We start from the raw sequence: 25,489 nt of genomic DNA on the forward strand, positions 1-25,489 counted from the left end.
TTCTCTTTGCTGAATCAGGGCTAGAATCCCGTAAACTACATAGCACATTGTCTTTGCCATATTTTAAAAATTTTGTGGCGCCGTCAAAATAAAAAAAAAATACTGAAGGATGCGAGGTTCGAACTCGCGCGGACAACCGTCCAACAGATCTTAAGTCTGCCGCCTTAGACCACTCGGCCAACCCTCCGTCGATAATACAACAACAAGGAAATACAGGATACGAACACCATCCAGTTTAACTTGATTAATCTTTACGCATGCATATTGCTACATCTTTTTTATTCTGCAATATACATCTGTTTATATCTCATTAATGTTGGTAAGCCTCTGAAAAATTTATCAAATACTAGTACAATTGTTTACCAACATCATTTTCGTTGCTAGAAAATTACTATACACCGTTAAGAAAAGACATAAATCATGAGACTAATAGAACAACACTAGGGATTAGCCAATTTAATGGGAGCTGAAATGCAGGGATTAATTATGCAATTACAAAATGAATGGTATCGTTTGAAATGAAAGAAGAAACACTAATATTATAACATAGAAATATCGATTTCTTCCTGCGAATTCCCATGTCCTCGTTGAGAACTTCTAATATGTTTTGTATGCCTAATATTATAGCTTTACAAAAAAATAGAATCTCAACAATTATCCCACAATTCACTCATGTCATGCTGCCTCTCGCGTATTTTTTCTTGAAACCGATGCTAGTTTAGTTGTCTTTCGGCATCAGCTCTAATTTTTTCAAGAATAGTATCTACAGAGTCAAATTTCATCATTCGGAGAATTCCGATGAATCGGCATCGTCAGAGAAGCTATATAAGAAGAGATAAACACATTTGAAAGATAGGATATACTTTGAAAGTGTTCTGGTGACCACTATATCACTTAAGTAATACCTAACAAAGCAATGGTACAAGAAATCGATTTAGGTTTGACATGTGATATGCATGTTCATGTAAGAGAGGGTGCGATGTGTGAACTAGTCACCCCCAAGATTAGAGATGGTGGGGTTTCAATTGCTTACATCATGCCAAATTTACAACCTCCAATTACCACACTAGATAGAGTGATTGAATACAAAAAGACACTGCAGAAACTAGCTCCTAAAACTACCTTCTTAATGAGTTTTTATCTTTCAAAAGACTTAACTCCAGATTTAATTCATGAAGCTGCCCAACAACATGCCATTCGTGGAGTAAAGTGTTATCCAGCGGGAGTAACAACAAATTCGGCTGCTGGGGTGGATCCAAATGACTTCAGCGCATTTTACCCAATTTTCAAGGCTATGCAAGAAGAGAACCTGGTATTAAATTTGCATGGGGAAAAACCTTCTGTCCATGATGGAGACAAAGAACCTATTCATGTATTGAATGCAGAGGAAGCCTTTTTGCCAGCCTTGAAAAAATTGCATAATGATTTCCCAAACCTGAAAATAATTCTGGAACACTGCACTAGCGAGTCGGCAATAAAGACAATCGAGGATATAAATAAGAACGTGAAGAAAGCCACTGACGTAAAGGTTGCTGCCACATTAACGGCTCATCACTTATTTTTAACAATTGATGATTGGGCCGGAAATCCGGTAAATTTTTGCAAACCTGTTGCGAAACTTCCAAATGACAAAAAGGCTCTAGTCAAAGCTGCTGTATCAGGGAAACCATATTTTTTCTTTGGATCTGATTCAGCACCTCATCCTGTACAAAATAAGGCCAATTACGAGGGTGTTTGCGCAGGAGTTTACTCACAATCTTTTGCGATCCCTTATATCGCCCAAGTTTTTGAAGAGCAAAATGCCTTGGAGAACTTAAAGGGCTTTGTTTCCGACTTCGGAATTTCCTTTTATGAGGTTAAAGATAGCGAAGTGGCTTCTTCAGATAAGGCAATATTATTCAAAAAAGAACAAGTTATCCCTCAGGTTATCAGCGATGGCAAAGACATAAGCATCATCCCATTTAAAGCAGGTGATAAACTAAGTTGGTCGGTGAGATGGGAACCTCGTTAATATGCAACAATATGTAGGCTCATTTGAGAGTATAGACCATATATACATATTTATGGGAAAAATAAACTTACCTTCCAATAGAAGTTATAGATGCCATCATCATGCCTATTGTTATGGTCCGTATCTCTTTACAGAAGTTCACAGCCAAATGCGTTGATATGGTATATTTTTTCTCTTCAGTTTTTTATCAAAAAATGCCACAACCTTGATTTAATCTTGCATACTAACATCCACATCTTGAGCTTTTTGCTTTTCGTCATTGCTTTCTTCCTCATCACTTTCACTACTATTATTCAGCACTCCAATCATCTTATTGTAAATTTCTTTATCTTTCGCACTCAATTCATTTAAGGGCAAATTACCTGAGTTCTTCTCTTGCAGCCAAAAGAAGTACCTTTCGTTGGATGAAAAAACTAAAGCAAATATTCTGCCACTTTTACTGGATTTTATTGGAACCCACATGGTCTCTCCAGGAATTAAAATCAAAGAAATAGGATCAAGTTCCCTCCCGACCGGCTTTTCCGTTGGACGCCACTCGAAATCCCAAAATCCCAATTCTTCCTCTTCATTTGGTTTGATCTCGATTTCACCCTGAACTGGAATTGGCGTACATAGACGTGAATCTTCGTTGTATTCACAAACACCAGCCCTGAATTTAATTACAGTTGAACTCATACTCATCAACACTCTTTTAAAATTTATAAGTCAACCAGCACTTAGGTAGTTTTCTGGCACCCTTATAGAACCTAATCTACTGGTCATAGTAGAGTATTTAGTAGCAAAGCTTTCGCCACCTCGCGAATAATATATCACGAAATACGGAGGAATTTTAACTGAAATATATCAATAACGCATATCAAGGAGGGGATGACTTGATGAGTTGAAAATAATATAAATGGTTCAAGCAACCGTTTGTACACCACTCAGTCAATTATTGCTTCAATTGAAATTATAGAGGACCGAAGATTAGTCATATAAAACAGGGGTCTTTTTTTCTTTAGGGAGATTACTATTACAATGTCGCAACAGGATTCACAGCGCTGGCTGCCCACGGATCGGCTAATATATGGTGTGCTAGTCAAATCTTTCCTTCCCTTACAAAGGTATCCTGAGCTGGTATATGAAAACAGCAATTATGCGAACGTTTATGTGGGTGCAGAAGTTTACGTCTTCGAAGAATCTGTGGATAAGAAATGGTGTAGAGCGTACCAATGTTTACGACCCTTTCCTGAAGAATTCATATCGAATATGAACTCGGCGAATGATGTACTGCCAGACGTGAAACCGAAAGTAGTGATATTTCCTAGAAAATATGTTCATTTTGAAGCAGAAAAAGCCGTCAGCACAATGCCATTTTTCAAAGCACCTAGTGCTGAGGATTTTAAACCATTGATAAGTAAAGAATGTGAGTCCCGCTCCTTTTGTGACAGCCTATATGTTAGCTCTACTGATGATATATCAACTGGTAAACCAAGAAAGACACCGAGACCTCCGTTCCCCTTTTTCAGATACCAAAAGAGGTCCTTTAAGGACGAAATGGGTCCTATATTATCTCTTATTTCCTCGCATGTTTACTCTATGTATTCAATTGGCGAGTTTTCTATATATAGGAAAATGATAAAACTTTATTATGATTTGGACACTATACGATTTAGATTGTCTATGAATTTAACCACAGAGGCTGAGAAAATAAATCTGATAAGAGCAGCAACATCCCTAAGAACTAAAATCGCAAAATTTTTGTCCTCCACATACAGGAAGAATAAACTAATTGCTAACTCTACTCCAAGAAACCCAGATCCTTATGGTTTCGAAGGAATTTTTGCCAGGGATATTGATACTGGCGAATTGCTCTCATACGAGATCGACAAATTAAGAACTTTAGTGTCATCGTCAATGCTTTGTGGTTTAACTAATAATTTTCCTACTGTACCTGTGGTAGAGTCCGATGATGAGTCCTCATCTAACGGACTATTCGGCACAGTTAGATCGAGCATTTTGGTTAACTTGAAAGATCTGGCATGGGATCCCTCTATATCAGATCCTAAATATCAAGATCTTTCTATTTGTGTATACTTGAGAACCAAAGACGAAGTTTTAACAGAGTCTTTTACCATGACGAAGTCGTCCAATATGGAATCAGCTCTAGATGAAATTCCTGCAATGTTATTCAAGAATATTTTGGAAACGATAGTCCATAAAAATAAAGTATACTTAGTAGTAGTGCTGAAGGAAACAATAGCAATTACAACAGAAACTGCTCCGGAAATTTCATCTTACAATATATCTACCGAAGAGTCAAGTTCACATTCCCCATTTTCTCCATTTAATTCATCGACTGAGAATAAGATTGACCACGTAAAAAAGGGCTTAGCTGCCGGAGTTATTAACATATCTCCGGTATTCAAGTTTTATAACGGCCTATCAGTTGCGAATAAAGCTCAGAGGTTTAACCTTTATCTTTATAGCTCCGATTCCTCGGATTCGCAAAACTTCAACTCTTCAAAGGATGCGGATTTAGGTTGGGGCGGGTTAATAAATAAGATAATAAAAGATTCTTCTGAAGGCGTTTCTGTGAACCCTAGGGCTGTTTCTTTATCGGTAACTGTAAAGGAAATTATAGGCAAACAAGAGGCGGAAAAAGTGCTCTCCACATCTTTAGTACCGATAAGATCTATTCCCACATACTTTTATGATACCATGTTTAGCCAAGCAGAAAGAATTTATCTGAACTTAGGTAGGGTGTCGCTTTATGGACTTCCTGCAGCTGATACAAATATAGAAAATGTTACCGTTCAAATATCCTGCAGGAATAAGGCCGTAAAATTTTGCAAAAATAAGCTCGAAGAGAGATCTGGGGACTGGAAGTTTGTTTCAGTTCGTCCAAATGAGAGCATAGGCGAATCGATTAGAATAGAAGGGGTAGAGAACATGAACGAAGACGAGACATTAAGAGTATTGGTATATTTGAATGGATTTTTGATGGCAAAATCAAATATACATATCAAGAAAAAGAACGAAATCATAGAATATAGAAAGGGTACCGTATTCCAAATAATGTCATCCAAATCAGTACCTCTAATTCATTTAGAGCTTGAAGCATCATATTTTGGTCGGAGATATAATATCAACCCTGCCATTACAAATTTCTTAGTTCTTCAAACCAAAAATGTTGAATTCGACCAGCAACTTAAAGAGCACTATTCAGTTACATTGAAGCAGCTGAATAACGTTTCTTTTAAAGATTTACTAAAGCATTTTGACACAATTTTAGCACACTATTTGTTACTTCTTGAATCGGTGAATGAAGCTACTGATAAAAAAGGCCCTTCTTCAAGTTTACCCAATATTGTATTCAGTGAATTCGTCAAGTTTTTAAATTTAATGTTAACACACCAAGAAAACTCTAGATATTGGTTTAATAGACTGTACAAAAAAGTCATGTCAAAGGAACTAGAATGTCCCAATGTTGCACCGATACTAATAAAACATATGACAACGATCTTTGATAGGAGTCATTCTTCTTGGACTAGAACAGGAACTGCAATCTGCCGAACCATCCTGTACATAATTGTGTTGGCAATCGGTTCGTCTCATTCTGATGAAATGCCTAATTTCAGTCATTTTTTCAGAAGCTTGCACAAATTTTTAATGCTTGCTGATGAGCCAATAATGGCGGATCAAATTTTGTTAATAGAAAGTATTCCCTCTATGCTGGAGACAATGACCAATCACTGTAAGGTGGAAGACTTAGTTCGTTTTGCGATCGGACTGTTTGAATGTTGCCAGGAAAAAGAAATGAATCAAAAAATGTACTCCAGGCCACTCTCAGTTCGAGAAGAAGAATATTTGAATACAAAGTTTAATTGCCTGTTGAAGTTAATTAACAAGAAGGTTTTGCAAAATTATTTAACCAATACGGAATCCGTAGATAAACTGAGGTTACAGTTTTTATCTAAAACCCTTGAGTGGTTACTTACGCCGTATACTCCAGGCGATGACAAATGTTTTCACGTAGAATCCTTACGCTTGGTTAATTCTGTTTTCATTACAATAATCGAAGATTACAAATTTGACATGCTACAAAGGAACTTGATAAGGTTACTACCATATTTGTGTAAGTCCTTCGTCCATTTAAGAAGGTACTGTAAGAAAGCACGTTTAATGAGGCCTCGAAGAGTTTTTACCATGCTTTTTCCCAGAGAAATTCCATGCAACTACATACCGGTTGATTCAATAGTGAATGATGAAGTAGTCGTAGAAGTTCTTCTAGAGCTTGCCATCATAATTTGTGAAATAACGAAAATTGCATCAAGCAGATTTCCATCATATCAATCTTTCAGCGAAATCATAAACTTGTGCGATAAAGACACTCTTTTTCAATCAAATTTTTATTCACGACAAATCACGAATGAAAATGTCTATACAATAACCAAAACAGTTTTTTTGTTTTTTAAACAAGATTGGTTCCCAGGAATGAAGTGGCTTGGCGTATCAGCGTTATTAGGAAGATCGTCTCTAATATTGCTTAGTTTATGCAAGGATTATATCATAGAAAATAATTCACCTTCTCCATCAAAGGAGTCTGAAAAGAGGGTTGACATGCGACTTTGGGCAGAATATGTAAAAGTCATACTACTAGTTTCAAACCATAAAAGTGCATCCTTGACTAAGTTAGCTATTACTCCACGTAAGGCCGTTTATTTGATATCGGGTGACCTGAAAAAAATTTCAGCATATATCCTAAATGAATGTTGGGATGCCCTAGCCACTGGGCACTATAATATCACTTATGCTAAAAAGTATGGATTAGGAGCCTTGAGTGATTGCCAATTTGAATTGTTTGTTCATAATCAATTTTTGATACGTGAGATCTTTATTTTTGCTTTCCATAGACATATCGATGCAACAAGAATTTGTTGCAAAATACTATGGGGATTAGGGCTAAATTTTTGGAGGATATTTGGGTCCCTACAACCAGCAGTGAACGCATGTATCCCAGAATTATTCAGCGCATACCAAATCGGGAAGCTTCGTTTGAATGATTACGAATTGGAAAGGTTTGTTTCTTGTTTGTTTTTTATGATGCACGTTCCCGATTCTGACACCTTTTTTCCTGCTTGTATGGATTTCTTAAGAGATTTACTTGGTTTTTTGCATATTGTAAATGAAATCTACAAAATACCTAATCAAGAAGAATTTGATGATGATCGGACTGCTCGGCACATAGAGATGTTCGAGTACTTGCTAGAAGCAAACAGGCCAGAGTTGTTTCATAAAATGATATATGATTTGTTTATCCACTTTATTCAGAAAAAAGACTTTGTTCAAGCAGCTTTGAGTCTAGAACTCTTGGCAGGTACGTACGCTTGGGATTCTAATGATACTCTTGAAGCAATATCTTTCCCGCCATTGCCAGAGCAATCTTCATTTGAGAGGAAGGAATATCTTCTTAAGGAATCCGCAAGAAACTTTTCGAGAGGCCAAAAACCAGAAAAAGCTTTAGCGGTATACAAGGACTTGATAAAAGCCTACGATGAGATCAATTATGATTTAAACGGGCTGGCCTTTGTACATGACCAAATAGCAGGCATTTATACCAGATTACAGTCCATTGATAGACTGGTTCCAACGTATTTTAAAGTTTCTTTCATGGGATTTGGTTTTCCAAAATCATTAAGAAATAAATCGTTCGTCTTTGAGGGTCTCCCATTTGAACACATTACGTCTATGCATGACAGGCTTCTACGAAGCTATCATGGGTCAAATATTGTACACTCACAAGAAGAAGTGGATATGTTATTGATGAATCCTCCAATGGGAAAATACATTCATGTAGCTTCCGTCGAACCGTGCTTAAGTATATCCGATAATTACAACAGTAGTGACAAGAAAAGCTCAATTAACAACAAAGTGCGGATGTACATTGAGAATAGAGATTTGAGGACTTTCAGTAATTCTCGACGTTTGCCAGGCGCAAAAGGAGTCACTGACCTGTGGGTGGAGGAATATACGTATCATACTATGAATACTTTTCCAACACTAATGAATAGATCAGAAATTGTAAAGGTTACGAAGAGCAAACTTTCTCCACTTGAAAATGCAATTCGTTCCTTACAAGTTAAAATACAGGAGTTATATGGGCTTGAAAACATGTGCAATAAAACTCTGAAGGACCACGGTGATGTGAACGATTTATTTACCGAGCTTTCTACAAATATTACGGGAACAATATCAGCTCCAGTTAATGGAGGCATATCACAGTACAAGGCCTTTTTAGAACCCTCCACATCCAAGCAGTTCAGTACTGATGATTTAGGAAGATTGACGCTAGCTTTTGATGAGCTTGTTGCAGTATTAGGTCGCTGTCTAACGTTGCATGCAGAACTACTACCATCAAAGGATCTAAAACCATCACATGATCTTCTAGTGCGTCTTTTTGAGGAAAATTTCGCTGAGGAGATAGAAAGATATAGTCGTACTCTCAGTGAGGCCAATCGTAGCAGGAATAACATGATTACTGCTCGAATAATTTCGCACAAGAACCCCAATAAAAAGGCAAGCTTTTCTGGAAGGGATCATCACACCTCAGGGTCCAATCATAGCCAATTTGTATTAGAACATAGCGACTCATTTGGCCCAAACAGTTTACTTTTTGGAAAATATTTAACAAGAACGTTATCCCACTCGTCCACTACGAGCAGTTTGGATAAAAGTGGAATTGTTTCCGGCACTTCGAGCACCTTTTTGGCAGGGTCACAGCCAAACACCAACACAGATTCACAGCACAAGCATGATTACTCACATTCGGGATAATATGTCAGAAGTTGTTCACTATAAAATATACGCATATGTAATCATTTATTTATTCATTCATGACTTTTAGTTGAAAAGGGCACATTTTTCTTTGTCGTAAAAGTGAAGAAGACAGCGAATTTTTTCCTTTCTCCTTCAAGTATTGCTTTTTTGATAAAGTATTTTTCGAAATATTGATACAATTATTGAATCTTTGTACCGTATCCTTTTTTTCCTTTTTTCTAAGGATTCTTCACGTTGTAATTTAAAGTGTACAGGGAAGAAAAATCGTCAATTTTACCGGGCCAGATTGTCTCAGGAAGATAAGTTCCATTTTCCGCTATAAAATTCTGACGTTCTTCCTGGTCCTGAGCATCTAAATTCTGCAACTGCTTTTCACAATCTTTCAATATAGTTTTCATTCTGTTTGCCACATCCTTTCTCCTCTTTGCTTCTAGAACTAAGTTACCGTAGCTTTCTTCAAAATTATCATAAAATTCACAAAGTTCCTTAGTTGTTTGAATATCTTGTGTACAGGAATTTTTGAAGCTATCAATCAGATTGGAAATATCTTTAAAGATTAATAGATATTCCAAATTTCTATTGAAATCGTTTATTATTTCAGAAACTTCGCTGTGTAGTTCTGTCTTTTCCTTTATTTTTGCCTGCAAAAATTGACCCAAGTTAAGAATTGTTTTGTCCACGTCATCAATTACCTCATGCAGAGTTTTGAAAATGTTGTATAGTTCTTTGTCGTCGCCTTGTACCACCTTAAACAGCTCCTCACGTTCATCGTTATCAATTTTTTTATCTTGTAACAGCAATGTCTTATCAAAGTGCTGTGTCAATGAATTCATTATCTCTGCTAAATCTTTTTCAAGGTCCGTTAGTTCCCTGCTAAACTGCTCTGCAACATTTGTTTCCATCAGGTTATCTATACCAAATTTACTTTGGAATTTTTGAGTTACGTCCGTCAACTTGGTATCAATCAGTTCTTTGTTAACTTTTCTGACCATATTTTCGTATTGAAGCTTAATGTTTTCAATTTGACGCTCAATTACTGGCACTTCTTTCAGTTTGTCATTCAATAAGTTAACGTTGTCTCTCGAGATGTAATCTCCTAGTTTAGAGGGATCGGTATCATCTTTTTCTGATATGCTCAATTCATTTACTATACCATCCAACCTTTGTACTTTAGAAGTGATTTCATATTGCCAGTACTTCATCTCATCAACTAAGACCACTAAGACAGCTTGATTCCATTGTTTCTGGATTAGCTTTGTCCCAATGCCTTCCTTTAAAATAGTGTAAAGAAACTTTCCTTGCTGTCTCAAGCCAACTATTAGAAAATTGAGTTTTGAAATACTCAACTGCCAAGATGACAATTTTTTCTTAATATCTACAATCCTTAAATTAGCACTTGAACATAAAAGTTGAGCATCGGTCAGCGTTTTCCTGGCATTATTAACAAATTTTGTAACATCTGCTTCGTTCATAGGTGTTAAATACGTTGATAATATCCTCGCAGTATCGAATTTATCGTACGTTATGCGACTTTCAAATAATTATCAAGTTAGGGATATCTTGCAATTTTTAATACTGAGGCCTTAGAGCGCGCATCTAGTATTTACATTATGTCAAAACAATAACAAAAATCCAAAATTTCGAAATAGTACAACCGAGAGAGGTCGAAGAACTTAAGCCTTCAGTACGCCAAAACATGGAGGATTCGGACTCCAACACAGATAAAAAGTTCTTTTTCAAAAAAAGAAGAATCGATTCCTATAATTATAGCGATGAGGAAGATAATAATTCAAGCATGAATAGTGACATGACATACACTAATGATGCCTTGAAAACTAGTAGCGGCAATGCCCCAACGATCTCAAAATTAACGAAGACATATGGTATTGGTGCGAAGTTACTTTCGAGTATGGGATATGTTGCGGGAAAAGGCCTTGGGAAGGATGGTTCTGGTATAACTACACCAATAGAAACCCAAAGCCGACCTATGCACAATGCAGGTCTAGGAATGTTTTCAAATACCAACTCCAGTAACTATCACAGTGAAAATGAGGATTACTTGAGCTCTGAGGATGAGGTGGTTGAAGGTATAGAACAAGTCAAATTCAATAAAACCTCCACGGAGGTTTTAGGCGAAGCGTTGTTAAATGATAGTGGTGATATGACTATAGTGCGAACACTGAGAGAATTGAGGTTAGCAGGGGTACAATTACCAGAGAGTATCCTAAAAGAATTAGACCCTTTAAATGCAGTACCAAAGCCGAAAAAAGATGTTGTTGTGGAGATATTGCAAGAGCTGCTGGGTATTGAAAAAAGTTTGGAAGCTATTCGTCAGCGCACCTCTCCGTTAGAAGTGCAAGTCAAAGAATATTATGGACAAGAGAGGCTTCTTTCTGAATTGGAGGTTACTTTGAGGGACGAAAGCAAGCATGTTTCCCTGTATGATAAGATTGGTGCTATTTTAAAATTGTCCGACGACGAGCTCATAGATAGGCTAACGTCCTGCTTATTGAGAAAAGAATTACTAATAGAATTTGATTTGGATCATTTAGAAAAGCCAAACGATATACTTGATGAGTTAACGCAAATTATAGAACTACTCGCATATAGAATGGATACAACTTCGAAATTTTTGAACAGGACACAAACAACAATCTTTAAAGTTATATATCCCAAACTCAAAAAATTTTGGGAAGGGTTTGATATGACTAAATCAAAAATCGACAGCGCTATCACCCTATTACTGGATTTCCAACAAGTGCTAAGTTTTATCGGGTGTAAAGAGCATATCATGGAGGAATTCGTCTATCCAAAGCTATTACAGGAATTAGATAATTGGGAACTTCACGATGAAGTAGACCATGTTTCGCCAAGAATATGGGTCTTGGATTTTATGGTTTTAATTGACGATAAGATCAAAGACACAATTGTGGACAAGATTGAAGCAAAATTTTTTGCTTATTGTAAAAATTGGTACCATAGGGAATCATTTTGTATCACTAATTCTGATATTATATTTATCAAAGAACTTATCTGCGAACGAAGATATTACAAAATTTTATGTAAAGAGTTTCTTCCTAAATTCCTGGACGAGCTGTGGGAAAGACATAATGACCCCATCTACGAGTTAGAGGATTGGAAGGAAAAACAGGAATGGAAAGAAAAAGATTCTGGATTTTTCTATTTTATGAAAAAACTGAGAAGTTATACCCATTATTTTCATCCAAAACAGTATGAATTGATGATGCGGGGAACCTTTAATAATATAAACAAAATACTCTATCAATGGCATCTTTATAGTACAGTGGAAGACTTACACAAGTCAAAGTGGTGGCTTAATTGGCTGATGAATACGGTATTTGAGCACTCTTTACCAACAGAAATAGAACTATCGGAGATCAGAAAAAGCTATAATATATTCGCTATGTCTCATAGGTACCACCTTGATAAATCTACATTAGATGAAGATTTCGATTTGAGACAGGGTTTACGAAACTTAATGGAAACACAAGTGATCGACGATATTAGTCAAAGCGAACAAGAACCTACCTATACTGTACAAAATATTCCGCTTGGAAAAGTTAGCAGCTCTTTCAAGGATGTGGTAGAAGACTACTGCCTGGAAAAAGGGTACTTGATCAGCAAAATACCAAATAGGTACACTCAACTGCCATATGGAAGAGACCAAGATTGTATAGTTCCTTTATTTGAGATCCGAAACGGGAAGAAAAAAATGGAAGTTGCTTTGAAACATGATATTCTTTGGGTGGAGGATTCCAGTGGGACCTTTAAGCCAATTTATTTATGGGCCCTTGACCTCTAGAAAGTACCTATAAAAGAGGTGAGATAGGCACGATTTATATATTATTGTCGAAAAACAAAATTGATTAGATTACTAAATAAATAATAATTGCATTACCATTTTTAGACAATGGATTAATTTAAAGTGGAGTCTATTAATTCCCCTTATTTGATAGTTGTTGGTATTTTGCCCTTGAAATGTTTCCAAAATTTATTGTTTAAACTTTTATACTTCGCTAGACTCTCGTAGTTAGACTGTTAAGAGTTGTGGCAGAAGGAAACGAGTTTCGGATGGGATCAAAGGACCTTTTTTATATCAAGATCAAATGGAGCTGTTATTTTCCAAGAAAGACAGAAGAAAGCCCGAATGTGGCTAAGTAGTGAGCCTAATCAAGTAGTCAGCTTCACTTGATATTAGTTTATACGATTACTATTTTAATGGAGTTTTTAGCTCACTAAATAATTTAATGCAAAAAAAATAAACGACCCCAGTGAGGGTTGAACTCACGATCTTGCGATTAACAGTCGCACGCCTTAACCAACTTGGCCATGGAGTCTTTTATTTCCGATATCTGCTGAGTTAAAAATTATATAATATTATTGATAGCTTCTATCATTGACCTTCAATTACTTATGTTGGAATATCAAAAATGTGAGATTTTTTTTTTCAAATAGTTTTGAAGAATCAGCGAATAATTTGATACTTTTTGGGATTCTTGTTAGTAACGGCTATTGTTGGAGTTAAACTTCTTTAAATTTGTAGAGTATGTGGATTTTGATGTAATTGTTGGGATTCCATTGTGATTAAGGCTATAATATTAGGTATGTAGATATACTAGAAGTTCTCCTCGAGGATTTAGGAATCCATAAAAGGGAATCTGCAATTCTACACAATTCTATAAATATTATTATCATCATTTTATATGTTAATATTCATTGATCCTATTACATTATCAATCCTTGCGTTTCAGCTTCCACTAATTTAGATGACTATTTCTCATCATTTGCGTCATCTTCTAACACCGTATATGATAATATACTAGTAACGTAAATACTAGTTAGTAGATGATAGTTGATTTTTATTCCAACATACCACCCATAATGTAATAGATCTAATGAATCCATTTGTTAGTTAATAGTTTAAATGTTTTTATCGGAAGAGGTTTTGTCATCACATCAGCAATGTTCTTCTTGGTCTCGATGTAGTATACGTATAAATTATTACCTGATACTTCATCTCTAAGTCTCATTGCCTTTGTGCCAAAAAATCTGTTTCTAAATTTCTCTTCATTTATTTCTAGTTCATCCTGGTCTATATAATGACCTGGTTGACCTGGAGCTCTAAGTTTCTTTCCTTTTGGGTTCAAAGGTACGTTTAGTTTGGGTAATTTTTCTGTCAAGGATTTTTCCATACCTAATTTCATGTACTTGCTTCTTTGATATTTGATCTCTAATCCAAGTATGTCGTACTGAATTTCGTTATCACCTTCACCCAGATTTATTATCTTTGTATCGTATTGTTTCTTGAGTGTTGTTATGATTTTCTTATTTGCATTTAAGTCTTTGCTGAATAATATCATATCATCAACGAATAAGCAAATTGTTACTTGACTATTCTTAAATACGCATGACCATCCGCGAACTTCTTGCATGTCGCAACAATTTATTAAATATGATTTAATGGTTTCATACCAGTTTGCACCACTTTGTTTCAAACCATAGAGTGATTTTCTCAAACGTAGTAACTTATCATTCAAACCTAAATGTGGTGGAGGTCTTATGTATAATTCTTCTTTGATATCAGCATATAAGTAAGCAGAGGATATGTCCAGCTGTGTGATATAATAGTCATTGTCTAATGCGATTGACAATGACGTCATCAGTGCATAGTGATGTACGGTATTGGATTGCATATCAGAATCATATGTATCGGGGTGTTGAATGTCGCTTCTTGCAACAAATCTAGCTTTGTGTGTACCATCACGTTTCTTGTTAAATATAAACATTGAGTTTATTACTTTTTTAGGATCTATGTCATTTCTATCATAATATTTGTTTGTATCCCAAGTGTTCATTTTCAATAGTTGGCTAATTTCTTTATGATAAGCTTCAACATATCTGTCTTTTTCTTTGTTGTCTTTATTATATGTAATTGCTTCATCATATCTTAAGGTCGTTCGAACTGGTTTGATCGATTTCACTCCTTTTATTGCTGCAATTAAATTTATGCGTTTCTTCGATCTTGGTGGTTCCAGACTTCTCATATTCTTATTATTCCATGTGTCTCGGGATACCTCAATTTCAGTTTCATTATCTTCTAATGATCTTTTCTTACTTTTGGTAGTAGTCAGAACATTAGAATCATCCATACCACCCAAACTGGAATTAGTCTGACGAGAGTGTATGTGTGGAATATCTTTTGAAACATCAGAAGTGTCCGTAGGAGATTTATGGGTTAAGTCAGGAAGTGGGAGGTCGTCAAGAATAGAATCAGCCGTAACATTTTTTGAGGATTTGTCAGGCATTATATTAGGAGTCGCATGGTCAGAAGATCGATATTCTGGCGGATCCGTATCAATGGAGGGTGTATTATCACATACAGCCTTTGTTTCTATGGAGATGATGGGAGTAGTGGATTCACTGTTGGACGAACGGTCATCTATTGAGGGCGTACTATTTGTAGTCCTGTATTTGATATTTGTATCACTATTTCGTTGAATATATGGTTCCTCCGTACCACCCAAACGTGTAGTTTTGATGTTTTCAAGTCCATAATTAACTCTATCCTGTGAGGTCAAATCAATCATCTCATTGGTACTACCAGGTCGGTTTTGGTTTCGTGCAGTGAAGGTAGACGAGTGTCTAGGTGAAGTAGTATCTGATTCAACGGTACCACCCATTTCGGTACTCTCTTTATTAATGATATGGGGTGTACGAGATCGTATAGTAGATGGAAGAATATTGTATTCAGATATGTCGGCATCAACTTCTTTTGGTGCACGTACTTTTTGGACTGGTTCCTTGTCTAATTGTAAAGGGTTTATTGATTGGGACGAGAAGTCGTTCACTAGAGGATCAGAGTTTATTTCAATCTCCGATTGATAGTCATGATCAGATTCTTTATTTTGATCATATGACTGCTCTGTTTCATTTTGTTCAATAAAAGATTGGTTATGGGCTGTTAAACGATTGAGATCATCATCAAAAGTGAGTGTATCGTAGTCGAACTGGTCCAATTTCGTTTGCTTGTTTTGTAATATAACGTAATTGGTAGTATCTACTGTCTTTTTTAAGGATGGAAGATAGATAATATAGCCATAAGAGTTTCGTGATGGATGTAAGGCGTAACCTGGAATGCCACGAGGATGTATTTTCGAGTCGGGATTATGGTTGTTAACTATAACCGGTTGACCGAAAGGTAGTATAGTAGTAATGTCCAGTCCAGCTAAACCTGCATGTTGTCTTGCAGATTTATCGTTTTTTGGTGAGACTAATGAATTTCTGATTATAGTAGAAAATTCGACTGCTGAGAACCATAGATGATTTGGTAGACCACTGCAATGAAGCAGTGTGCGACAATCGTTTAATAAAGTACGATTTAATCGTTCAGCGACACCGTGTGCTCTAGAATCTGCCGTGGTTGTATAGCATGCAGTAATACCTCTGTTCGTAAAGAACTTATGAAGAGTTTTGTTAGTGTACTCGGAGCCACGATCCATCTGGATAACTAGAACGCGAGCATTGAATTGGTTCTTAATAAATGCTAATATCGATGTAAAAACATTGAGGATAGATTCTTCACGACGGTCGTGTAATGGGTACACCCATTGGAATCTGGTTTTCTCATCTGTAAACGATATAAAGTAAGAAGGTGCACTTTTCGGTAAGTGATGTACAGGACCAAATATATCGGTATGCAAGTACTGAAAAGGCTCATATGATTCTTGGTACTTTAGTCGTGATCCTTTGACATGCCTATGTTTCGTGCTTTTGCCGATTAGACAGTCAGGACATTGATATGTGCTAGCGTTAGACCATTCAATATCCGATTCTTTCAAATATGTAACTGCATTCTTCTTAAGAGACTTCTGAATACTTCGGAAGTTAGCATGTCCAAGCATTCGATGTATTAACGGATATGGATATTTATTTACGCTTTTGCTTTTGTTGACGTTGTTTATTGTTAGCTTTGAAATGTGCGAAGGAATTAGGTATTTTTTAGATAACCAGTAAAAGTCTCCATGTTTGACTATGGGAGCTAGTACTGTACCATCCGATCTTTCTAAAGTGTTTCTGGTAAAGCAGGCAGTAATATTTTGGTTAGCCAGCTCACTCAAACTTAATAGATCATAGGCTATGTTTGGTGTGTGTAGTGCTTTTATTGATGTTTTGGTGCCGTTCTGAAAGTTGAAGTGAAGATTACCAATGGCATTTATAGGAATGTCTTGTTTTTGAGCATCGACTATGTTTATTTCAGAATTGGGTGTTGCATGGTGTAAATAATGGGCTGATCTGACAAGCGTTTGCGAAGCTCCTGAATCAATAAGAAGGTGATCAGGTAGTTCGTCATTCGAGTCTATTGTGCGTGTTGGCTTAGATTCTTTCTGTTGCTGGCCTAAGACTAAGTTCGTTGTCATCGCTTAAGTATTGTGATGAAACGGTTGATTCATTAATGTGATCATTGTTCACCCTTGAGAATTTACTGGATGTAGCAATATTGTGAGCTTTTGCTGCTCTTGGTTTTGAACTATTTGTTCTATGATAATTACGAGTTGTAACCTTCGTGTTAGTCGTGTTTGGAGATGTGCGAGAAACATTTTTGTATTCGCTGTGTTGTTTGTATTGGGACGGTTTATTTAGATTCATGATTTTATTTTCGTCATATATTAATTGAATTTCAGCGAATAATTGGGAAAGTTTCATGTTCGTTTTGGTACGATATTGATTACGTAGGTATTTGAAATCACCGGATAGACCTTTAAGTATTAGTTGACAGGCCAATCTGTCGCTAACATTGATATTGTTTTCTTTTAGCCTTTGAATGATCGTGCTGACTGTAATTTCAAATGTATCAGCAGATGTACTTCCGTTGTACTCAAGGTTGGCAAGAGCTATCCAATCTTTTAATTCTTGATTGTTAGTTTGCATTTTGGACACACTTTTACAAAGGACAGTAAGGATGTCAGAATAATTAATTTCTAAAATTTGTTTTACCCATGTTGGCAATAAATGAAATGGGGCAAATGCTTGGAAGGTATTGTATATATACGCATGTTCTTCATAAGTCATTTGTCTTTTGATTTCACCCTGGTCATTTGGAATAATGTCACCGAGATTAGAGTTCTTCAAAAATCTGATGTAAAATTTAACCCATGTAGAAAAGTTTTCTTCTGATGTTAAAGTGTGTGGTGGTAAGACATTATTTCTCACCTTTGTCTTAGCTTGAGGTACTTCAGAGTGTTGATCCTGTGAATCGATTGGATCAGGTGAGGAAGTACTCAGCGGTGGGATATACTGTGGCAGCGGATAGTGTGGGTCCGGTTGATAATACGCAGGTGACGTTTGATAATGTGAACACGTCATCATAGATGGTTGTTGGTAATGTGCCCAGTTAGAAGCCATAGCTTTGTTTGGGGTCATCATGCCGTGCTGTTGGTACTGTCCATTCTGTGGAGGTGGTACTGAAGCAGGTTGAGGAGAGACATGATGATGGTTCTCTGGAACAGCTGATGTCCCAGGTGTTGTCTCTTCTTGAGAATTAACCTTAGTGGAATCTCTATCAAATTCCGGTAAATTGGAAGCTGAAACGGCTAACGGATCTTGATTTGATGGGACTTCCTTAGAAGTAACCGAAGCATAGGCGCTACCATGTAGAGAATGTGGATTTTGATGTAATTGTTGGGATTCCATTGTGATTAAGGCTATAATATTAGGTATGTAGATATACTAGAAGTTCTCCTCAAGGATTTAGGAATCCATAAAAGGGAATCTGCAATTCTACACAATTCTATAAATATTATTATCATCGTTTTATATGTTAATATTCATTGATCCTATTACATTATCAATCCTTGCGTTTCAGCTTCCACTAATTTAGATGACTATTTCTCATCATTTGCGTCATCTTCTAACACCGTATATGATAATATACTAGTAACGTAAATACTAGTTAGTAGATGATAGTTGATTTTTATTCCAACAGGTTCACACGAAGATTGAAAGTGTGGCCACGCTAATTTAGTTTATTAGGGAAATGCTCCTGGTCAGTTCTAATTCACCCAACGTAGCGCGGAATATTTTAAAGTTAATATAGTATTTCGATATGACAAGCACCTCTAAACAAAAGGTTATTTTCGCTTTTGTTCATTGAGCGTGTACTTCAAGCCTGATCCTGCTTTTTCTTCTGATTTGATCTGATTCGATTAAGCAAGCGGTACTACCCTAAAACCGCCATCTGTTGTAATATAGTAACGTCGCAATAAACCTGTCATATAATTAGCAGCTAATCCTTATATTCCATCTCCTCAATTTGTGATATTTATCGTATATAATTCCCATTTCAGACCGTCATTTAGTAGTAGGCATCTAACTATGGAACGGCTTTACCCGATCTTGGTATGTATGCCATAATGTACTACCGCTATCGATTTACCTTAACCCTAACGAGTGTCTCTAGCCAGTATTTTAAACTTCCATATCACAACTAATGTTGAAGATTGTATAATAAAAACATCAAGCTATTTAATAGATGCGATTAATCTCCTAATCGAAAACAGTTTGTTCGGTGTCCAAATACTGTTTTAGTGGACTATGATAAACGTTATAACAGCTATTTTGACTAAAACAACCGTAAATTTACACAGATAGGTGTTCACAGTAATTTTTTGGGGAGTTAGGTCGAAATCTTTTCCAAAACCAGTCATGCAAAGGAAATGCGTCAACTTTTGGGGACTTTTCCCCTACTCAAACACAGTTAGTCAACATTTAAAGGTTGTGTCTTTACTTAAGAGAAAATTAACTGAGCTTCGGTCATACATACGTAATTTCGCTGCTTCCAGTCGAGCAGTTGGTGCGCTATAATCATTTGATGTTTTTAGCTTACGGCTTCTTAAGATTTTCTATTGTTCATACTGACTCGTCGCATAGGCCGCAATATAAATCATTTAGAGAAAACGTTAACACATCGTTTAGGTAAACAACCCCTAGAGAGGATGATCAGTACGCAATATAACTGTTCAAAATCCATTTCTTGCATCAATATTTTATTCAACTATTATTTCTGGAGGTTTTAGTGGTTCTGTATACCCCCTCCAGCCACTGTTATGAACAATTAATTGATACTACTTCGAATATAAACATTAAAACAAAAAACTTATTGAGTGCAGCAAGTTAACATGTATCGATATAATAGAAGTTCCCCTTTTGAACGAACACCAGAAAAACGAGTAAGCCGTCAAGAAAGCCAACGAAAGAGCATCGAATTGCCCAAACTGCCACCATTGAATACGAGGAACTCCTTTTTGGATGATTCTGATAACGGAACAGATAATATCTCAATTGGCTGGACACCAATCAGTGACACCCAGCAATTCCAAAGCCCGGTCCCTCAGGCTTTTACCTTTACATCAAAACATAGTGCAAGGGGAAACGGTACTAGCTCTTCAGAATCCACACCCAAATCGACAAAGTACGTCAAAGAAAGACGACCACCACCACCGCCACCCCTTTTGTATTCCACTGAATCAATACGGATAGACTCACCCATGGTATCTCCCAGTTCTCAGTCCCGGGAAAGATCACCTAATAAACTATCCTTTATAGGAAACTCAGAGGAACGACATCACATGGAATACATATCTAACCATTCCAGGATCTTAAAATCACCATTTGCGAACGGATTTAGTCCAAATTCCCCTAAATCTCCAAGAGATAGTAGCAAACAGCAGGCTCACTTCTCTGATGAATCAGATCTACGGTGTCATGAAAGAGAAAAAGCTTTACCCCCAATTCCTTTCACTACTACTCTTCTGCTATCTCCTTTTGATGATGAAGACTCAGAATTTTTTACGAAACCACCACCGCCTCTATCAACATCTAGAAACGTAAGTGGGAATAGCCGAGTATCAGAAGCCCTAGAAAGTGTTTATTCTGACTCAGATTATACTTTTAATAACTCAAATGCCAGGCAAAGTAGTTTTAACTCTTTACTAGGAGCCAAGCCATTAGAATTAGCACCAAGCATTACTGCACCGACACAACCATTTTCAATTCAATCTATCGATGAGCACAAGCTTTATCAATGTGATAATGTTTACAAACTTTCTGCTATTTATGAGTGGATTTTGAAAGTTTATTTTGAATGGTTTAATGAATGTGTCTTCACGAAAATCGATCTTTTCCAAATTGTTCAATTACTTTTAGAGTTTCAAATGCCTACAAATTTCGATCAAGATACGATAGACTCAAATGTGGATAATATTATGGCTTCGTTTATTTCCCAGAAAGCAGTAAGATTCGATATCATTAACGATGAAGAGGTAGCCGTAGTTGTGGGAGGGCTGGATATTACTGGTGTTTTCACCGAACTACTACCGTGCTATTCATTCATCGATAATACTTATGGATCTACAAACTCCCTGATTTGTTATTCCAACGTTTGCACACATGGCCAAAGCTCTGGCTTCAGAAAAGAAATAAAACTTTCCGAAATCATAAATAAATCAGTTGGACTTTGGACAGAATACTGGCACTTGACTCCAGATGATTTAGCAGAAATTAATCCCCGTGAAGTACAAAGACAAAGCTTTATATTTGACTTAATTATTTTAGAAGAAAGATCCTTAAACATGGCTACTGCCGCGGTAGAAATCTATGGGAAACGGTTTGACAAATCCCTACTTCCAGATGAGCCTGAGTTCAAGGCATTGGCATTTGATATCTTCGAACCTCTAATACAATTACATACCGAATTTCTTTTGACGCCAATATTTTGGAAATTAAAAACGAGAGGTAAGTTTATTGATGGCGTTGGAAAAATCTATTCAAAATGGTGTGGTGAAGCCAAGAATATATATTTGAATTACGCGAAAGCTATGGCAACGGTACACGAAATCATAATGTGGGAGAAGAAAAACAAGACGAAATTTGTAACATGGCTTAAGGAGATTGATAACTCGGTTGAAATTACAAGATCGAAGATGTATCATGATGTTATATTCTTTGGGGGGTTTTTCAAATCTTTACAAAACATGCCCGTAACTCTGCGCTCAATTTTGAAGAACACGGATCCTTCCATGGAGGATTATGAATACCTGAAAATAGTAATTAAGGAAGTAGAAAAGTTGAACTTTGAAGTTAATCAGGTACATGGATTAGCAATTGACCATAGGAAACTAGTAAGGTTTTCGAAACAATTAGTATTAAGTACTAATAGTAGTAATGCAACAAGCTATGTGAACGTCGGTGGTAGTACTAACGCAAATGACGATGATGCAATTCAGGATAAACTAGCTCTTGGTTTAACTTATCCGGAAAGGAAGTTAGTACTATCTGGCACTGTTTATAAAAAGAGGGATTTATGGCTGGACCCAACCCCAGTGTATATCGCATTATTGGACAATTGCTTACTGATTACAGAGGAAATAAGTAAAGGAGAAACTCAAAAATATAAGCTTATTGAAAGACCTATCCCAATAGATTATTTAAGTCTCGAGAAAAGGAAAATTCCAGGAACAAGTAAACAGCCTCTGAGAAACTACTCTCAGAAAGAACATAAATCCCCAATGCATAATTTTTCGACACCGATTAACTCCATGAGACCTCTGCTTAAAAGTTCTGGAAATCACATGTCAACAGCGTATGGAGATAGAAAGACTAGTAATACTGAAATTTCTAACGCGAATCCAAACACAGACGAGTTCTCATTTAAGATCAGAAATACAGCCACAGGTGAATCGTTCAAATTTTTTACAGAAAGTGCAGAAGTACTCAACCAATGGATTGATGCTATCATGGAATCTTTTAAAAGAAATGCAGAAAATCATGATTTAAATGCCTTTGAATTTACAGTGTTGAGCTCTGAGTTCGCATACTTCGACAAGGATGCACCGGTGAATCTACCTGTAGCTCCGGAAGGATCAGAAATTGATGTAGCACTCAAAGCTTACGCTCAAAAAGCAAACAAAGATTCATGTTCATGGAGTAAGACAACACGGATTCTTTGTTGTGAAGATGTTAAATTCGAGGGCAGAATTTACCTATTTGTGGCTACAACAGACGGTATCTATGTGAAATATAGAGACGATTATGGTAGTGGTTTCGTTAAAATATTAGAATTAAACGACGTCAAAAGAATGGAAGCCAATGTTAAGTTGGGGCTCTTGTTTGTATTGGATAACAGAAAGTTGTGCTATTTTAATATCTCAACGGTAGTGAGCCGTTACCTAGCGCAAGGAAACACTCTAGATGAAAACTGCATTGTGGGAACAGTAATCAGAGATAAGGTGAGATTCTTCAAAATTGCTGATGATTTTGGTAACTCAAAACATTTATTTTTTGAAAGAAAGGGGAAGATAGTTATATTAACACCAGAATTTGATCAATTGACAAACCAAGTAAAATATTTCAAATTTTACAAAGAGTATAAGCTCCCAAGTTCAAGTAATAACATTCTGAATAACGAAATTGAGGATATTGCCATATTCAGGAAAAGTTTTGCTGTGTGTACAAAGAAAACAGTCATACTTTATCAAGATTCATTCGAGGATAACGGAATAGTCTTACCATCTTTTTTGAATGATAAAGATATGATGGCACACTTGAGGCATCCACATTTGAATAGCTTACCGTTCAAAAGTGCTACAGACTCCAAGAAACGCCCCTCCATAGAATCTCTCACTGAAGAAGCAAAAAAGGATATCGCCACTTGCAAAGCTATACCGGTCAATTTTTTTCAAATATCACAATCTAGTTTTTTTGCCTTGGTTTATGATGAAGCCGTAGTGAAAATAAACTGCTACGGTGAGATGTCTGATTGGAGAAAGGATATTCTCTTACTTGATTTTTGTTGTACCGGCGCGAGCTTCCATGGTAATCATTTGATTCTCGTTGGCGACAATTTGATACAGATTTACGACTTAAAAAATGTTGAGCAGAACCTAGGCGAATTGGTTCCCGTCCAGATCATAAAAGGAAAGAAGATAAAGCTGGCTAGTTCAGAAAGGAGAGAGAAAACAATTCTTGTGTTAAGTCATCCAAATATACTTAATAGACAATTATTAGTCGCGTGCAATCCTGTAGCAATGGCAGATCATCAATAATATAAGATATAGACACTTTTAATGGTAAATATCGTTGTAATAATATAAGCCAACAAGAATATAGTCCAGTAATTATGCTATTTGCAGTAACTCACATCATTATTCTCTCTGTTCATATAATCCTGAATAACAGGTTACCCTCGGAAGTGCATTTAGCCGTATAACAAGTAGCTCTTTAAAATCAGTAGAACAGATACATTAATATGTGATAATACGGCTGTGAGGAAAAGGTGAAGTTCTGGTGATGAATATAGACTGTTTGTGTCGTTGGGTAGTTCTGCCACTGCTGCGCTATCCACTTCTGGTAGCTCTTGTATTGAGATGGTATGTAAAGTAGAAAATAGGCATGAGGTTAGAAACAGCGTTTTTTATACTAACATGACGAACTAACCTAGGTCTCTAAGCGACTCGATAAGCATTTGTCTAACAATCTATACACTACTGATAAATGCATTCCTCATTGCTAATTCCTATATAAAGCGGTCGGGACAGGTCGCCTGGAAGAGCCTTCGTGAATTTAAGAATGGCATAGTTCTTATTACTGGAGGAAGTAAAGGACTTGGACGGGCCATAGTATCTCAACTCCTACAAGACTACAGCAACCTGACCATCTTGAATGTCGACATATGCCCATCATCAGTGAGGAATACTCGCGTGAAGGATCTCATCTGCGACCTGAGTGATGATGAAGAAGTTGCAGCACTACTGAATTTGTTGAAAAGAAAGTATAAAAATGAAATCCGATTGATTGTGAACAATGCTGGAGTAAGGGCCAACTTCACCGGATTCAACGGCATGGAACGGGATAATCTTGATAAGATTTTTAAGATAAACACATTTGCACCACTTCAGTTCATTCAAGAACTGGCCCCTAGTAGACACTCAACTAGACAGTGTTATATTGTCAATATCGCAAGCATTTTGGGCATATTGACGCCGGCCAAAGTAGCAGCTTATGCGGCGAGCAAAGCAGCATTGATAGCCTTTCATCAGTCGTACAGTTTTGAATTGCAAAACGAAGGCGTAAGAAATATCAGAACACTATTAGTGACCCCAGGGCAACTGAATACGGAAATGTTTGCAGGATTCAAGCCTCCTCGCCAGTTCTTTGCCCCTGTAATAGACATTACTACTCTAGCTGCCAAGATAGTCCGTTATTGTGAGCTGGGTCAGAGGGGACAGCTAAATGAACCCTTTTATTGTAGTTTTGCTCATCTTTTGATGTGCGTACCTTATTCGCTACAACGCATTGTAAGAAGCTTCTCTCGCATAGATTGCTGCCTCCCGGACGAGTAGAAAGCTATACATAGTAAATAGAATATTTATAGATGAATCCGAGTAGACAGCCTTGGTGTTTGCTTATACATTCTTTGCAATTATGCACGCCCTCATTACCGTTGCTCATATTTTTGGGCATTAATTGTATTTTGAAAAGTGCTCGTTCAGGCCCGTGTAAAAAAAGGTGATGAAGCAAACATTATAATAAACACTTCTGAGAAGCCACGTGTAGAGGGGTAAGCTATATCGTAAACACCGTTGG

At 36.6% G+C, this 25,489-nt stretch overlaps 7 protein-coding genes and 2 non-coding genes across 9 annotated transcripts, besides 4 other annotated features; 5 read left to right on the top strand and 4 right to left on the bottom strand.

Annotated features, from left to right (window-relative positions):
• Positions 1 to 103: 103 nt before the first annotated feature.
• On the bottom strand, positions 104 to 187 carry YNCL0049C. The gene has a single exon. It is a non-coding gene; the product is annotated as a tRNA-Leu (tRNA).
• Positions 188 to 361: 174 nt separating this feature from the next.
• Positions 362 to 677: a long terminal repeat (Ty1 LTR).
• Positions 678 to 916: 239 nt separating this feature from the next.
• URA4 (dihydroorotase) lies at positions 917 to 2,011 on the top strand (the record flags this gene model as incomplete). Its single annotated transcript, NM_001182308.1, has 1 exon — positions 917 to 2,011. The coding sequence occupies one exon, from the start codon at positions 917 to 919 to the stop codon at positions 2,009 to 2,011; it is 1,095 nt and encodes a 364-aa protein (NP_013524.1).
• A 210-nt stretch (positions 2,012 to 2,221) lies between these two features.
• RPN13 (proteasome regulatory particle lid subunit RPN13) lies at positions 2,222 to 2,692 on the bottom strand (the record flags this gene model as incomplete). The annotated part of the gene is made up of 1 exon (NM_001182309.3): positions 2,222 to 2,692. The coding sequence occupies one exon, from the start codon at positions 2,690 to 2,692 to the stop codon at positions 2,222 to 2,224; it is 471 nt and encodes a 156-aa protein (NP_013525.3).
• A 336-nt stretch (positions 2,693 to 3,028) lies between these two features.
• DCK1 (guanine nucleotide exchange factor DCK1) lies at positions 3,029 to 8,827 on the top strand (the record flags this gene model as incomplete). The annotated part of the gene is made up of 1 exon (NM_001182310.1): positions 3,029 to 8,827. The coding sequence occupies one exon, from the start codon at positions 3,029 to 3,031 to the stop codon at positions 8,825 to 8,827; it is 5,799 nt and encodes a 1,932-aa protein (NP_013526.1).
• A 221-nt stretch (positions 8,828 to 9,048) lies between these two features.
• On the bottom strand, positions 9,049 to 10,302 carry ATG17 (protein kinase regulatory subunit ATG17; the record flags this gene model as incomplete). The annotated part of the gene is made up of 1 exon (NM_001182311.3): positions 9,049 to 10,302. One exon carries the CDS (start codon positions 10,300 to 10,302, stop codon positions 9,049 to 9,051), a length of 1,254 nt encoding a protein of 417 aa, NP_013527.3.
• A 224-nt stretch (positions 10,303 to 10,526) lies between these two features.
• Positions 10,527 to 12,653, top strand: SPP382 (mRNA splicing protein SPP382; the record flags this gene model as incomplete). The annotated part of the gene is made up of 1 exon (NM_001182312.1): positions 10,527 to 12,653. One exon carries the CDS (start codon positions 10,527 to 10,529, stop codon positions 12,651 to 12,653), a length of 2,127 nt encoding a protein of 708 aa, NP_013528.1.
• Positions 12,654 to 13,114: 461 nt separating this feature from the next.
• On the bottom strand, positions 13,115 to 13,188 carry YNCL0050C. Its single transcript has one exon. It is a non-coding gene; the product is annotated as a tRNA-Asn (tRNA).
• Positions 13,189 to 13,389: 201 nt separating this feature from the next.
• Positions 13,390 to 13,721: a long terminal repeat (Ty2 LTR).
• Positions 13,390 to 18,832: a mobile genetic element (YLRCTy2-2; Ty2 element, LTR retrotransposon of the Copia (Pseudoviridae) group; contains genes TYA Gag and TYB Pol, encoding proteins involved in structure and function of virus-like particles, flanked by two direct repeats; mutated in S288C).
• Positions 18,501 to 18,832: a long terminal repeat (Ty2 LTR).
• A 1,193-nt stretch (positions 18,833 to 20,025) lies between these two features.
• On the top strand, positions 20,026 to 23,949 carry TUS1 (Rho family guanine nucleotide exchange factor TUS1; the record flags this gene model as incomplete). Its single annotated transcript, NM_001182313.3, has 1 exon — positions 20,026 to 23,949. The coding sequence occupies one exon, from the start codon at positions 20,026 to 20,028 to the stop codon at positions 23,947 to 23,949; it is 3,924 nt and encodes a 1,307-aa protein (NP_013529.3).
• A 244-nt stretch (positions 23,950 to 24,193) lies between these two features.
• Positions 24,194 to 25,245, top strand: TDA5 (Tda5p; the record flags this gene model as incomplete). The annotated part of the gene is made up of 2 exons (NM_001182314.1): positions 24,194 to 24,273; positions 24,345 to 25,245. 2 exons carry the CDS (start codon positions 24,194 to 24,196, stop codon positions 25,243 to 25,245), a joined length of 981 nt encoding a protein of 326 aa, NP_013530.1.
• Between the last annotated feature and the right edge of the window lie 244 nt (positions 25,246 to 25,489).

The sequence above is a fragment of the Saccharomyces cerevisiae genome, chromosome XII (genome assembly GCF_000146045.2).
Source record: "Saccharomyces cerevisiae S288C chromosome XII, complete sequence".
Classification (NCBI taxonomy): Eukaryota; Fungi; Ascomycota; class Saccharomycetes; order Saccharomycetales; family Saccharomycetaceae; genus Saccharomyces; species Saccharomyces cerevisiae.